General features: G+C 39.5%; 2 protein-coding genes across 2 annotated transcripts in view; both read right to left on the bottom strand.

The window, feature by feature from the left end:
* sptbn5 (spectrin, beta, non-erythrocytic 5) overlaps positions 1-1,753 on the bottom strand; it is a 67,843-nt gene extending 66,090 nt beyond the window's left edge. The window contains exon 1 of the mRNA XM_080870517.1: positions 1,615-1,753. The gene's annotated coding sequence lies outside the window, so the exon portion shown is untranslated. The remainder of the gene's footprint in view (positions 1-1,614) is intronic.
* Positions 1,754-8,802: 7,049 nt separating this feature from the next.
* Positions 8,803-16,298, bottom strand: part of ehd4 (EH-domain containing 4) — a 37,493-nt gene continuing 29,997 nt past the window's right edge. Inside the window, exons 7-8 of the mRNA XM_080870518.1 lie at positions 15,382-15,546; positions 8,803-12,057 (exon numbers count right to left, since the gene is read on the bottom strand). Of these exons, the coding sequence (XP_080726644.1) occupies positions 11,500-12,057; positions 15,382-15,546 (723 nt within the window). The 3' untranslated portion in view covers positions 8,803-11,499. The remainder of the gene's footprint in view (positions 12,058-15,381; positions 15,547-16,298) is intronic.

Genomic DNA, 16,298 nt, shown 5'->3' with positions numbered 1-16,298 from the left:
GATTAAGTGCATTTAACAAAATGCACACTGAGTCCTAATCTGAAACCTTTTGGTATAAAAAAAAAAAAACCTGGAGAGGAAAAGATAAGAGAGGAGACAGTTCAATATCCAGTAAAAGTAAACTGTACAGTGTGTGTTTCCTGGATTATAATTAATAATGCATAACCGTCCCTCATCCTGCCAAAACCACCTGACTGCAGCTCTGCAAGGAAACATTATGTAATAATTACCATTTTTCACTGGAGAGGGTTTGAATGTCTTCCTAAAGGTCCTTTCCAGTAGCAAGACCAATTAATTTAAGCATAGGGTGTGTCTTTAAATACAGCCTCAAAGTTTCAAACAGTTTCATAACTGCACATTCCCACTAGGAAAGCAGTGACTGTGGTCTCTCCTATGTTATTCATAAGGTAGCTTATGGGAATTCCTCTGTCCCTATGAGAAAGCACAGTCCTATTTAGTACTTCTGCTGCAGCATTCTGCATTAACTGAAGACTTTTCAGCATCATTCTGAGACAGGATGTTTCTATCATTTTAGTTTTATTTGTGCAAACGCAAGAAAGTAGTCCTAGACATATTTGTTTAATGTGTGTATTGAAAGACATATACTGGTCAAAAATGAATTACAGTGTTACAAGGTAATGTGCAATGAACTATGTCTGAATTTAGAAGTGAGAAATTAGAGGTCATCCAGGCTTTCAAGTCTTTCAAATATGTCTGCAGTTTAACAGTTGATTTGAAGAAAGCATAGGAATGACAGTGTTTTCTATCTATTCCTATATGTAAAACGAATTGGTCCCAGCACAGAACCCTGTTGAACCCTGTTGAACTCTGTGAACTTTTATGTGTGAAACCTTTTCTATTTATATGCACTAATTGAAATCAATCAGATAGATATACCAAATGTGTGCTCTAATCTCTGTACTGTTTTAGTCAACAGTATTATATGCTGCACTAACATTTAGCAGGACGAGCACAAAGGGACGTCCACTGCATAAGAATCTGCCCTAGTCCTTTTTCTGTGCTATAGTGCACTCTAAATCCTAAGCAAACAGTACAGCACTTGGTATTCCCAGGTAGTCCTCCATCCCAGTATTAACCAGACTTGACTCGACTTACCTTCTGACAGCTGGTGTGCTAAGGGTGGTATGGGCATAAGCTTGATTCCTTTCTCTTAGAAGACTTGTGGTTTTTTCAAGATGCAACTTTGGAAACCTTAGCCTTAGTGCCATATTCTGTTTAGCAAGAAGAGGTTTTCCTCTGGCAACTATTCCAAGCAGGCCATACTTGTTCAGTCTTATAATTACACTGTTATGACCTTTAAGATGCTAAATGAGTCCTAAATCTTTCACTGTAGAAGAATGAACTTCAAATTATTTGGAAGAGGACATTCCCAGACTGTTGGACAGGAACAATTGCTTCCCTAAGATCACTGCTAATGTCTTTTCTCTTGGGCATTATATAGTAGAGATGGACCGATCCGCTATTACGTATCGGTATCGGTCCGATACTGACCTAAATTACTGGATCGGATATCGGAGAAAAATAAAAAATGTAATCCGATCCATTAAATATCACGAAAGCACCTCACAAAACTTGCAACACGCTGTAACTCACCTCAGAACGTTAGCACGTCGGAGCAGTATGCATCACGTGATAGAGCACGTCAAGTGAGCCGTCATTTGTGAGCCGCGGTCAAGCCAGCCGCCTCTTATCCGCCGCATAAATTTCCTTGCGCTTTTACACCAGTCTTTACGGTAGCGCCTTTTCGCTTTATGTGCCGATTGAAAGCCTATACCCGCGCACACGTGCGCGCGCGAACAGTCGCACGCACATGCGCGCACACAAATTACAATGAAACAGCCCGATACAGTCAATACAATTATGGAAATGTCAGAAATTCATTAAAAATCATCCTGAGTAGTTGAGGTCCAACTTTCAACACATTCCTCCTCCGGGACACCTACTGTACCTGTGTGCCAGGTTTTACCCAGATTTACTGTAGAATTCCTCAGAAATTAAAGGAAACATATTCAATTCAATACAGTCAATACAATAGAATTATGTCAATTTTCAAAAATTCATTAAAAATCATCCTGAGTAGTTGAGGTCCAACTTTCAACAGATTCCTCCTCTGGGACACCTACTGTACCTGTGTGCCAGGTTTTAGCCAGATTTACTGTAGAATTCCTCAGAAATTAAAGTGTACTTGTATCCAATCTAATACAGTCAATACAATTGGATTCTCTCAATATTCAAAAATTCATTAAAAATCATCCTGAGTAGTTGAGGTCCAACTTTCAACACATCCCTCCTCTGGGACACCTACTGTACCTGTGTGCCAAGTTTCATCCAGATTTACTGTAAAATTCCTCAGAAATTAAAGGAAACATTTATTCAATCTAATACAGCCAATACAATAGAATTATGTCAATTTTCAAAAATTCATTAAAAATCATCCTGAGTAGTTGATGTCCAACTTTCAACACATCCCTCCTCTGGGACACCTACTGTACCTGTGTGCCAAGTTTCATCCAGATTTACTGTAGAATTCCTCAGAAATTAAAGGAAACTTATATTCAATTCAATACAGTCAATACAATAGAATTATGTCAATTTTCAAAAATTCATTAAAAATCACCCTGAGTAGTTGAGGTCCAACTTTCAACACATCCCTCCTCTGGGACACCTACTGTACCTGTGTGCCAAGTTTCATCAAGATTTACTGTAGAATTCCTCAGAAATTAAAGGAAACATTTATTCAATCTAATACAGCCAATACAATAGAATTATGTCAATTTTCAAAAATTCATTAAAAATCATCCTGAGTAGTTGAGGTCCAACTTTCAACAGATTCCTTCTCTGGGACACCTACTGTACCTGTGTGCCAAGTTTCATCCAGATTTACTGTAGAATTCCTCAGAAATTAATGGAAACGTCTATTCAATCCAATACAGTCAATACACTACAATTATGTCAATTTTCAAAAATTCATTAAAAATCATCCTGAGTAGTTGAGGTCCAACTTTCAACACATCCCTCCTCTGGGACACCTACTGTACCTGTGTGCCAAGTTTCATCCAGATTTACTGTAAAATTACTCAGAAATTAAAGGACATTTATATGCAATTCAATACAGCCAATACACTACAATTATGGAAATTTCAAAAATTCATTAAAAATCATCCATAATAGTTGAGGTCCAACTTTCAACACTTTCTTACTCTGGGCGTCCTACCGTACCTCTGGGCCAAGTTACATCTCAATTCACTGTAATCTTTATCAAAAATTGAAAGAACAATTATATGTCAATGCTGGATGTGTGTCCTTTCAAAGTGACACTAAATAACAGAACTCAGGCACATCAGGGAATAATCCAAAAGGCGGATTTATTAAACAAAAACAACATACAAAATATCTCTAACCCATACTACATAACCTAAAAAGAAACAAAGGGACACTTAGAAGCACAAGGAAACAATACTGAAAGGGCAAGAGACACAGCCCAAACATAATCCACAACTAAAACGCCAAAAGAACAAGTCATCCCACAAAGCAGACGGGTCTTGCCTGGATCTGGTGTCAAGCCGGCACTGCTGGATGACTTCTGGCATGGTAAGATGGCACTGTTTTGTGATGGCATGCCAACATTTGGCCTGATTGGGTGAATGTGACATGTTGTATAGAGCACTTTAAGTAATATGGGTGAGTAAAAAAGTGCTGTATAAGAATCAGTCCATTCACTGTCTGAACAGAGTTTCGTCATGTTACTTTTGCACTATTATGTTCCAGCACATGTTGTTATTACATGGCTTACATGGCTAAGGTACACATTAGGCTGACATCTGGGGCCAGAGCTGAAACTGTTCTGGGCCAGCACAGGGCCAGCAGTGTGTCTGCAACTGGCCTTGTGCTGGCTCATGTGTGGGCCACCTCTGGTAAACCAGATCTGGGCCACCATAGGGCCGTCATTCTTTGCGGTACGCAGGCCATGTGTAAGCACATTGTGTAGGACAGATCCAGGCCATACCAATTTTGCTATGTGGGAGGAATTATGTAAAAATAGAAACATCATAAAAATGAAAATGAACATAAAGTAAAATGTACTGAAAAGAACATCAGTATGGCCATCATTATTTGCTTGGAAAGTCTAAAGTTCCATGGCTTTGAACAGCCAGAGAACGCAATGCCCAGCTTAGAGTGACTAAAAGTAACTTCTTTTAACATTCTGTCATTCTGCCTCCATATCAAACATCCACTAAAAATAGTCATTTGAAAAAAAATATTCGCCACTTTTCATCAGATTGGGTTCCTCTGTTTATAGCAATTTTTAGAAAAGAACCCAATACCTTTGTCACTATACAGTTGTACAGTGAGATACAGAGCATCTCCTACTCATTGCAAACATGCTGGGAGGGTGGCTCTATCCGCCTTAGTGCAGCTGCTGTACCATACTGTGATGCAGTAAGTTAGTAGGCTCTCAATGGGCGAGTGGTGGAAGGGTGAGCTGTAGTCCACAAAGAGCATTCTGGCGTAGCTCTGCCGCTGTTCTAGGTGACTCAGCACCGAGTGGAGGGTGATGGCATCTTCTGTGAATCTGTTTGCACGGTATGCAAACTGGTGGGGGTCGAATTCTGGGGGGAGGTAATCCTTGGTGTGCTGAAGGACTAGTCTCTCAAAGCATTTCATGATTACCGGTGTGAGGGCCACAGGGCAATAATAGTTCAGGCTGGTGATGGGAGACTTCTTTGGTACTGGGATGATTGTGGCTGATTTTAGACAGGATGGGATGGCTGCTTCATCCAGTGAGAGGTTGAAGATTCTGGTGGAGATGAGGGTGAGCTGGTGGGCACATGGTCTTAGCACTTTACCACGCATTCCGTCTGGACCGGCCGCCTTCCTGGGGTTCACTGCTAGGAAGACACATCTGACATCGTGCTCCGTTACAGTGAATGGAGCGGTGCAGGAACCAGGTGAGGATGAGGATGGGAGCAGGGCTGAGGCAGATGAATGCTGCTGTTGTGGTGTTTCAAAGCGGGCGAAGAAGCTGTTTATTTCCTCTGCTAGCTGCACACTCAGGTTTTCTGTTTTCACAGTTCTGCCTCTGTGGTTTATGATGTCTATTATTCCATGCCATGTGTTGTTGCTGGACAGGTGGGACCCCTTTTCAGGTCAGCTCGAGCAGACCTGTACAGAGCTCTGTCAACAGACCTACAGGGAGTGCAGAATTATTAGGCAAGTTGTATTTTTGAGGAATAATGTTATTATTGAACAACAACCATGTTCTCAATGAACCCAAAAAACTCATTAATATCAAAGCTGAATGTTTTTGGAAGTAGTTTTTAGTTTTAGCTATTTTAGGGGGATATCTGTGTGTGCAGGTGACTACTACTGTGCATAATTATTAGGAAACTTAACAAAAAACAAATATATACCCATTTCAATTATTTATTTTTACCAGTGACACCAATATAACATCTCCACATTCACAAATATACATTTCTGACATTCAAAAACAAAACAAAAACAAATCAGCGACCAATATAGCCACCTTTCTTTGCAAGGACACTCAAAAGCCTGCCATCCATGGATTCTGTCAGTGTTTTGATCTGTTCACCATCAACATTGCGTGCAGCAGCAACCACAGCCTCCCAGACACTGTTCAGAGAGGTGTACTGTTTTCCCTCCTTGTAAATCTCACATTTGATGATGGACCACAGGTTCTCAATGGGGTTCAGATCAGGTGAACAAGGTGGCCATGTCATTAGTTTTTCTTCTTTTATACCCTTTCTTGCCAGCCACGCTGTGGAGTACTTGGACGCGTGTGATGGAGCATTGTCCTGCATGAAAATCAAGTTTTTCTTGAAGGATGCAGACTTCTTCCTGTACCACTGCTTGAAGAAGGTGTCTTCCAGAAACTGGCAGTGGGACTGGGAGTTGAGCTTGACTCCATCCTCAACCCAAAAAGGCCCCACAAGCTCATCTTTGATGATACCAGCCCAAACCAGTACTCCACCTCCACCTTGCTGGCGTCTGAGTCAGACTGGAGCTCTCTGCCCTTTACCAATCCAGCCACGGGCCCATCCATCTGGCCCATCAAGACTCACTCTCATTTCATCAGTCCATAAAACCTTAGAAAAACCAGTCTTGAGATATTTCTTGGCCCAGTCTTGATGTTTTAGCTTGTGTGTCTTGTTCAGTGGTGGTCGTCTTTCAGCCTTTCTTGAACTGAACATAAGTTCCCTGCAATTTCTGAAGAATATTACAGTAAATCTGGCTGAAACTTGGCCCAGACGTACAGCAGGTTTCCCAGAGGAGGGATGTGTTGAAAGTTGGACCTCAACTATTATGGATGATTTTTAATGAATTTCTGAAATTTCCATAATTGTAGTGTATTGGCTGTATTGTATTGCATATAAATGTCCTTTAATTTCTGAGTAATTTTACAGTGAATCTGGATGAAACTTGGCACACAGGTACAGTAGGTGTCCCAGAGGAGGGATGTGGTGAAAGTTGGACCTCAACTACTCAGGATGATTTTTAATGAATTTTTGAAAATTGACATAATTGTAGTGTATTGACTGTATTGGATTGAATAGACGTTTCCATTAATTTCTGAGGAATTCTACAGTAAATCTGGATGAAACTTGGCACACAGGTACAGTAGGTGTCCCAGAGGAGGGATGTGTTGAAAGTTTTACCTCATCTACTCAGGATGATTTTTAATGAATTTTTGAAAATTGACATAATTCTATTGTATTGGCTGATTGCGTTGAATATAAGTTTCCTTTAATTTCTGAGGAATTCTACAGTGAATCTGGATGAAACTTGGCACACAGGTACAGTAGGTGTCCCAGAGGAGGAATGTGTTGAAAATTGGACCTCAACTACTCAGGATGATTTTTCATGAATTTTTGAAAATTGACATAATTATATTGTATTGGCTGACTGCAGTGGATACAAGTACCCTTTAATTTCTGAGGAATTCTACAGTGAATCTGGCTGAAACTTGGCACACAGGTACAGTAGGTGTCCCAGAGGAGGGATGTGTTGAAAGTTGGACATCAACTACTCAGGATGACTTTTAATGAATTTTTGAAATAAACATAATTGTAGTGTATTGACTGTATTGCACTGAATGAGTTTACTGTGATTTCTGAGTAATATTACAGTAAATCTGGGTAAAACCTGGCCCAGAGGTAAAGTAGGTGTCCGAGAAGAGGATTGTGTTGAAAGCTTGGCATCAACTTTTAAGAATGATTTTTAATGAATTTTTGAATATGCAACCAGACTGTCACGATGGCTGTATTGGGCTGTTCCATTGTAATTTGTGTGTGCACGTGTGCGCGAGTCTAGGCTTTCAATCAGGATATAAAGCGAAAAGGCGCTACCGTAAAGACTGGTGTAAAAGCGCAAGGAAATTTATGCGGCGGATAGGAGGCGGCTGGCTTGACCGCGGCTCACAAATGGCGGCTCACAAATGACGGCTCACTTTACCGCGGTGATAGAGCGGCTGTGGCATGCGGGACCTGTCCTGGTCTGGATAGCATGTGGAGCTTCGCTAGCAACCCGGCATTTCATCTCCGACAAAGTTATCCCCGAGAGAAGTAAAGCAAGTGTGTAAGTCCATCTCTGAATGTTTGTAAAGCATTCCTGCGTTAAGCTTAACAAACAATATATGGAGCGACTGCCTCTTCTCGCTGCTACTTCAATCATGAAACTGCTTAACGATCAGCTGATCGGCTTTTCTGTCGCGAGTCCGTCTCTCTAGTTTGCTTTTGGCCCACTTTGCACCAGAAAGAGGAAACCATCGGCTGAACAACAGCAGCACATTTAAGCTTGATCAGCTGTTGTTAGAATGTATTTAATATTACTTTCTACTCGAGGATCTTTTTCTACGTAGCTGACGGCTGGTAACTGTGCAGGGGCGGATCTAGCAAAGTTTAGCCAGGGGGGCCGATAGGGCATTAACAGGGAAAAGGGGGCACAAAGACATACTTTTCTTTCTTATTCTCATTTAAAATGTCGAGCTTTTAATAAATAATTATCCGAATCTTACACCCAAAGTTTTAATTTGATGTAAAATGAATAGAAGTCAATTACTATATATAGTGACTATTAAGTCTAATATATATACCCTAGTAAGCTATAGTACTTTTTCCTTTGGGAAGGTACCATCTGTGCAGTCTGCAATTTTGTTGAAGAAAGATGTTGAATCTATTTAATATTTCTTGAAAAATAATTGATTTCTGTGCATTTTTTTTCACACTGCATCAAATTAAGGTTGATTACGTCGATTAAGCATCATGAGGTGGAGCGTGAGGGGTGGTTCCCTATTTTTTATTTATTTATTTTTGTTGTTGCTGGGAGTTGGAACCCTATTAGTTAGGTTGCTTAATATTTACGCTAAGTACTCTTTAAAAATACCAGAATAGGGAGGATGGTGTAGGTTTAAGTTTATTAGATTGATCAGTATTGCTGAACTATGAAATTTTTTTTTTTTTTGCATACAGGTATAACAGAATAGCTTTAGTGTAGTTGTTGTTTTAAACTTGAGTATGAACTTATACAAAATGCAGCAAGATATTTAAAAAAAAAACAGTTTTGTTGATTAAAAAACATTATATCGGATTCATATCGGTATCGGCAGATATCCAAATTTATGATATCGGTATCGGTATCGGACATAAAAAAAGTGGTATCGTGCCATCTCTATTATATAGACAAACAAACTCCAAACAGAAAAAATAACTGTCTGAGAAATGTGGTTATAATAAAGTCCCAAAAAACAAAACACTGGAACCTTGAGTACATGTACTGAATAAACTTTATTAATTTTATTCATTTCCAGCTCTGCTAACAGGATGAGAGGTGGAAATGCATTAGAACAACACTGGAACAACATTATTACAAAATACATCCGGCTGAAAAAGAAAAAAAAAAACTTTTACATTCAGGTAAATGGAAGTTTGACCTTTTCACTACATGTACAGCTGGACGGATAAAATCATACAGAAAACATAACATGATTCATACATGTTTCACTTTTATAGACAGGGACAGAGAGTGACTGCAGATGTGCCCTTTTGCTTGGAAGATTGAAAGCCTTTGTGTGGCTGCTGAGCAAAAACAGTACATGACACTTATTAATCTAGCAATTCCACCAGTCTTTGCCCCAATAACAGACAGAAAAGACAAAAGCTGTGCTATGCAGGAATTATTATTACCCTCATTAAGTAGGTGGAACCTGTTGCTGTTTGTTCATCTGCACAAAAGAAGGTTTGCAGAAAAAAAAAAACAAGTTGAACTTCATGAAACTTGGTGGAGAGATGGAATTAAGGGCATTAAGGTTTGACTTTTTAGAAAAATATCTACATTTTTTAAATTATTTATTCCTATTATTACTGAAATAACATGGTTCAGTTTTGGGAAAGAAATCGGATGTCTACATTTTAAAAAAACTACAGAAAATCTCCACAGTAGTTTAAGTCACATCTAAGGAAACCGTCATCTTCCTCAAACTTTAACTAAAGAACTTTTTTGCCTATTGTGACAACTCCTTCCACCCCACCTCCTCCTCCTTTTAAGGGCACTGAACCTTACACTTAACTTACATTATATGATAACCCTGAATTAGATAAGCAGATGAAAATGGATGTTAAAAACAGTATTAGTAACATATGAATATAATTTATTGTAGACGGGCTTGGAAATTAAATGCACTGACAGTTGCATGTTAAAAGCACTGATGTGCAGCAGACCTCCTGTAAAAACCTCAAGGATAACCACAGTCCTGTCATAGGAACAGAGGCCTTTAAACACAACTTAAAAACAGCAACATGGTGACAATGTCAAATTAAAAGAATGTATTCTGACAAACTAAAAGCCTTTGAAATGAAAAGGCACTGATATGGAACGTCTTCCCTTTACATCTGCTGTGGTTTTAAAGGTATAATTCATTTATATATATCAGAAAGTACAATTTCAGACATTTATTTAACCATAAAAACCGCATGAGTTACCTTCTCCCACTTATCTTATCTGTTAAAAATCCTCTATAATTTTATCTAATTGTTTTTCAAACCAATAGTTGGAAGTCACTGCTAATTTTGTTGCTGGGTTTTTAGGTTTGGGTTATGTTGTTGAGTGTTTTATGTCTCAGGTGGGATGCAAAAATGTGTTGCGATATCTTATTTTGTTCTGATGTAATCTCATTTGAAATTTGACATTTAAAAAAAGAAAAGAAGAAAGAAATAACAAGACAACGAACCTATTTCCTGCAAACTCTGTTTCCTGTTTAAAATTTTTCTTTGAATGGTGATGTTAAGACCAGATGCTGAAGTTTTCAGTCTTGCTATTATAAGATCAGAGGTCATGGCTCTCCTGCTGTCCTTTTCATTTTACAATGTCAGGAAACAGAATCAATTGAGCACATACTGACAACTGCATTTCAGGACACTGTCTATCCCTGTGAGCAAATTAGCACTGAGCTGCAGACTATGACCTCTGACCTCACTGTGAGGCCTACATGGAGTGGGAATAAAGTTATGTTACAGCTTCTGATTGCAATACATACTATGTCAGCTTTTACTCCCCAGCTTTAGTTTGTTGTGATGCTGCTGGAGCCATTGCGATTGTGTAAAATGTTAGATTTTATTAATTTTTATTTCATTAACTTATTTTATTTATTTATTTATTTTTTGCATAATGTCATCATCAAGACACATCTTTGGTATTTTTTATCTAAAAGCGTTTAAAGACGAAGTTTCCATAGTGCTACAAATGTTTTTAACAGAATAGAGATTTGCTACAGCCTGGACTGCCAGGTGTTTCAGTCAGTTTAGCAGTGTTTTTCTGTGAAGGAGAATAACTGTCATTGTTGTGTAACTGTGAAGACCTTTTAGGATAAAGCCGGAACAGCTTAAAGGATGGGGAAAAATCCAGAAAGATATTATGAACACCAGCAAGTATGCATTTAAACTTGCATCTAAAGTTTTGTGCAAGTGATGTCCTTTGAAATATGTTGCAGTAAAATGAATAAACTGCACCCTAGCACTAACTGTTACCTTCGGATAGTCGGTTTTCAAGGTTAAACATGAATATATGAATATGAACTTGCCGTCCTTCAGAAATTAAAGTGAATGGTGAAACCAGAATTAGGCAAATGTGGCTATATTATACAAGAACTTTGTCACTTTTCTTCTTTAATGCAATTAAATCAGCTGAAATGCTCATTATGTAAAATATTATCAAAATAAAAGTGCTTTGTTTGACTGCTGCCTGAAAATGTCAAGCATTATTGGGCTCTAATGCATCGTCTTAGTGAATGTATCCAACAAAACCTTACCCTTTGACCTTGTGTAGCATTAGGTGGCCCATTTGTTCTCCTGTTTGTTCAACGAGCAGCAGCAGACACGTTCACCTGTGATGGTTCTTTACATTTTTACACCTCTTCTCTGCTCAGTCTCTCTTCAGCAGCTTGCTTGGCGTCCTGTGAGCACTCTAGTCCTCAATATGATTGTACAAGGCATCTGCAGTAGGGTTTTTGCGGTGGGATGGGGGCACCAGGTGGTTGGGGAGCTCAGTGGGCAGCTCGTAGCCCTCCAGTTTGATCTTGATGAGATGCTGAGCGAGGGCAAACTCCTCGTCGTCCAGCATGCCATCCTGGTCGCAGTCGGCCAGCTTCCAGATCTTCCCTAGCACAGTGTTGGGCAGCCGAGAGTTCATCATCTCTTTCTTGGCATTGACGCCAGTTATCTTGCCGTTGATAGGCATCAGAGTGTAGAAGATCTCATCGTAACGGTGCTTGTCCCGGCTGACAATCCAATCTTCAGCGTCAGCCCCAGCACTGATCCCCTCACCGTAGCCCTGACCAAAGGGCCCATCCTGGGAGCCCTCAAAGGCACCACCTGACACCATGGCAGGAGGCTGCTTGGCCTCCTCCTCCCGGATCATCGCCATAAGAACAGCAATCTTTGAGGCTAACATTTTATCCACCTTCTCAATCAGCTTCACCTTCAGAGATGGGAACTTACTGAAGTCATAGTGCTGCAGCATGTCCTGGAGGAGAAAAAGAGACACAGGTTAACGTCTGCTAACTACTTTTACAGCTCACACTCAGAGAAACAATTACAACGATGACAGATAATGAAGCCTTTAAAATTGTGGTATATTTTTGGATGAGGTACTTGAACACATTATCATAACATGGTGGCTTGCTCTTTCTGCTCCAGCTTGCAGCTTTCAAAAGGAATGCAAGCTGGACTCTTTTCTGCAAGGCTTTACTATGCACATTTTCTTTTTTTGCCACAAACCTCAACACAAGATTACAGCAAACTGATATTTGCATGTGGGATTAATGTTAGTCACTAAACTTTTGACCCCCTCCCCCGCCAGTCTGCCATTTATTCCAGATTTTATCGATTGCTTAAACACAAATTTCTGAAATTATATCTCATATTGCCAAAACAGTAAACACAAATCATCTCACTCAATTTCCCAAACATAGTATTGTACAATATTGAACAATCTACACTCAAAACCATTCACTCTTGCTGAAAAATCAAACTTTGCCCACAGACAGCACACACAAGGCCTCAAAAACACACACACAACAACATAGTCGTACACATTGGTGCAATAAATGTAAAACAATATTCCCAAAACTGGTAAGTTATGTTGCTTGTGGTTCTTCCCCTCAAAAACCTTTTCACATGATGAACACAAAAAAATGCAACCAATGTATATACAGTGGCACATTTTTATTCATGTACCATACAGTACAACACACACCAAAAACATTAGTCCACCTCAGCATCCTGTCTGTGGTCTGGGTCAGGCCAGGGTCAGGTTCCCTGTAGTGCAGCTGGAACATATGTTGTCTCAGACCATCAAGAAAAGCAAGGAGCTATAGTGTTATAGGGTCCTAGAATGGCATGCTGGTGGAGTATCCCTCGTTGGCTGATGGCTGCGCACAGAGTGACATTCCCTCCATGCTGACCAGGGACATTTACAATAGCCCGATAGCCAATTATGTTCCTCCACCTCCTCCTTGCTGGTGTCCTAGACCTCCTTCTCCTCCTCCTTGACCTCTTCCTATGCATGTCTTTGGATCCATTGTTTCAAACCTGAGTGAGCTGACTTTGGCCCTTTTGACTATCCATCAAAGTTTCTGATTGGTGTGTGATGCATTTTGACTCCTAGTGTTTCCACTTTGTTAACTGTGTGCTGATTGAGCTAAAGCTGTGCTTATGTGAGTTAACATTATTGACTGCTTTCTTGGGGCGTCTATCGCGTTCGGTGTGAACACACCGGAAGTGACCACATGGTGTCAGCACTGACAAATGTAGGGATTTGTGTGTAGAGTTTTGCAGTAACAGTCCACCACATCTGACTCATATGGTAAAGCAGGGGCATAGTGTTTATAGTTCAGGGAAATGGGTGTGCTTTTTAGAAAGTGGCATTATGGTTTTGAAATTTGGGTTCAAACTGAGGTTTAGATGTTGTTTACCTTTCTTGTTTTGTGTGCTTATTCCTTGACTTAGTGAGTTTGCTGTCATCAATGTAGTTTATTTTAAATCACCACCCAAAACACTGGGATTCCTTTTGTTTTGAGCATTACACCTGTTGTTGACTATACATAAAAATGGTCAGAGATTCTCACAGTGAAGTAAAGCAGACGAACCTTAAACCTGAATTTGTTTTACTGGCCAGCAGGGGTCACCTGATCTCCTAGTTACAGGGTCGTGCTTCACTTATGGTTGGTAAGTAACTACCATATGAGTAATGGATTGATTCTTATTTAATGCTTTTCTATACTACTCTTGAGCACTCACAGCAACTTTGGCCAGGATCAAACCACCAACCTTCTGATTAGTAGAGGGCCTGCTCTACCCCCCTGAGCCACAGCCATTCACAGTCCTTTTACATTTTAATGAGATCCAAGCCTCACTAATGATATATATTTTATTCAGAAGCAAAATAACCACAGCCCAATAAAAAGGCCTAAATGGGCCTTACTAACACGCTGACAGCACGATTGCACATTGGTTGGATTTTCAGAGAGGTAAGTGTGTTTTAGCAATTTTCTGTACAAAAATCTATGAATTTTACACATTTTTGAATGACATGTAAAAGTTTCACTTAACATAATAGGACATTTTTCTGGAATTCTAATTACTAGTACCATATTATGCCTTCATTTTAATTACTGGTGTCGCTGCTTAAAGAAAACTATTTGTAAAATAACTACAGGCTCTTTTTCAGGACATCTCACCAGGGAAGTGAAAAATCTCAAACATTTTCTCTGACAATAATCCAATAAAAACAAAGTTTCGCTGAGGGAAACACACACACACACTTGCTGTGCAGCATCTCTCTATCGGCCCAGCAGAGCAGCTGCAGTTCAGTTCATTCTGTCCCCCTGACGTCAGGAAAACAGTTCTTCTTCTTCAGATCACACGTTGTTCCGCATGATGACATGATGCAATGCTATAATCATTTGTTTATCATTTAAATTCAGGTTTTCTTTTACTAAACAACGATTTTCCTGTATTTGCATAAACAGGGACAGGGATTATATTAAACCCAGTGCTCCAGGTCTATCAGCCAGTGTCCAAGAGTGCATTTGCAAACTCTGCCACTCTAAAGGAGACATACACTTCAGAATGACAATTCCACCGAGTGGGCAAGAAGTATAGCACTACTATTCCTATGTGATGCTTCCTATTTGTCAAATTAAAACACAATTTTCTAGAGTCAGGGAAGAATAATTATTTGATCCACTACTGAATTTTTAAATTTGTTCACTTACAAAGAAGTATAAGGAGTCATGTTTTGCTTCAGAATCAAATACTTATTTCACTCAGTGACATGCAAACCAATTCATGACTTTTAAGTAATGCGCTTTTCTTTTCTGTATATTTGCCATTCTGTCTCTCTCCTTTAAAATAAAACTGCTATAAAAAATTAGAAGACTGCTCATTTCTTTGGAAGTGAGCAAACTGTCAAATTCAACAGGGAATTAAATCATTTCCCGTACGGTACGAGCGGCTTCTGTTTCAAGAAACTGTTACTGTGATATGACTGTGATACAAAAAACTATTCTAAAATTGACAGTTACATTGTCTCTTTTTGTTGTGTTAAAAGTGATTAACAGACTTTATCTGGGTTGAGTAAAAATATTCTCAGGATATCCAGGTCCAAAATGTATGTGTGTGTGTGTGTGTGTGTGTGTGTGTGTGTGTGTGTGTGTGTGTGTGTGTGTGTGTGTGTGTGTGTGTGTGTGTGTGTGTGTGTGTGTTTAATAACCAGCAGGAGATGACTCCTGTCTAATTGCACAGAGGTCTTTGGGAACTGCTGGCTACTGTGTTGGCTTTTACGTACCTGCATCTTAGTGACATTGGGGAAGTCTCCAGGGCTGATGTGGTGCTCTCTCTGTAGGACGGTGTAGATCTCCGGGAGTCTCTGGATCAGTTCGTCCTTCTTCTTTTCCCGTCCAAACAGAGATGGCATCTCTTTCTTCAGGTAGCTGATAATGTAGGCATGCACCTGCAAGCAGGAAAGCAATGGAGATCATAAGCATTTTAAAATGCCGTGGAGGGGACACAGATCTAAATTCTGTGCCTTAAAACTTAAAGTTTCTTTTAATGGCAGCTTTGGCAGCTTTTTTCCTTTGAGACATTTGAGATTGCATTGAAAGAAGAGGAATGAAACTAAAAGTGTTGCATCAGAAAGCTGATTGAAACTGATCACAAAAGTTCATTCAGCTCATTAAATCTTAAAAAAAAGCCAAAATTCAGGACAAGTGAGGAAGCAAACAGAGAAGAAGTCTGAGTACATGGCAACGCTTAACTGAGACAAAACCGAAGTTATTTATGACTGATCCCCTTTAACTCTTCTGTGTTACCAGTGTAACACACAGCACGGCACAGAAGACACTACCCTGATAGATCCTCAAAAGGAAAAGGTCACAGCCCTCCCGCTGCCAGAGCTCCGTTCAATAACAGCACTGTTTACACAGAGTTTCCTTAATCACACCACCAACACAGGAAGTCTGCTATCTGGGCTACAGGTTACCATGGAGGTCAAGGAAGCTCATACTCTCATGTGTTTAGGTTAATAAAATGAGATTTGAAAATTCAAACAATCAGAAATTGTGAGATGACATCTCACAAATTTAACTTTAATCATTTGTATTTAAGTAAAGAAAAACAAATAATCTTTACATGGAACAACCACAACGTCGACATTTTGTCAACATAAAAACAAAGAATATTTCACAAAATATTCTTTGTTTAAAT

The sequence above is a fragment of the Rhamphochromis sp. 'chilingali' genome (assembly GCF_963969265.1).
Source record: "Rhamphochromis sp. 'chilingali' genome assembly, chromosome: 21".
NCBI lineage: Eukaryota > Metazoa > Chordata > Actinopteri > Cichliformes > Cichlidae > Rhamphochromis > Rhamphochromis sp. 'chilingali'.
This window is presented reverse-complemented; position numbering and strand designations above follow the sequence as displayed.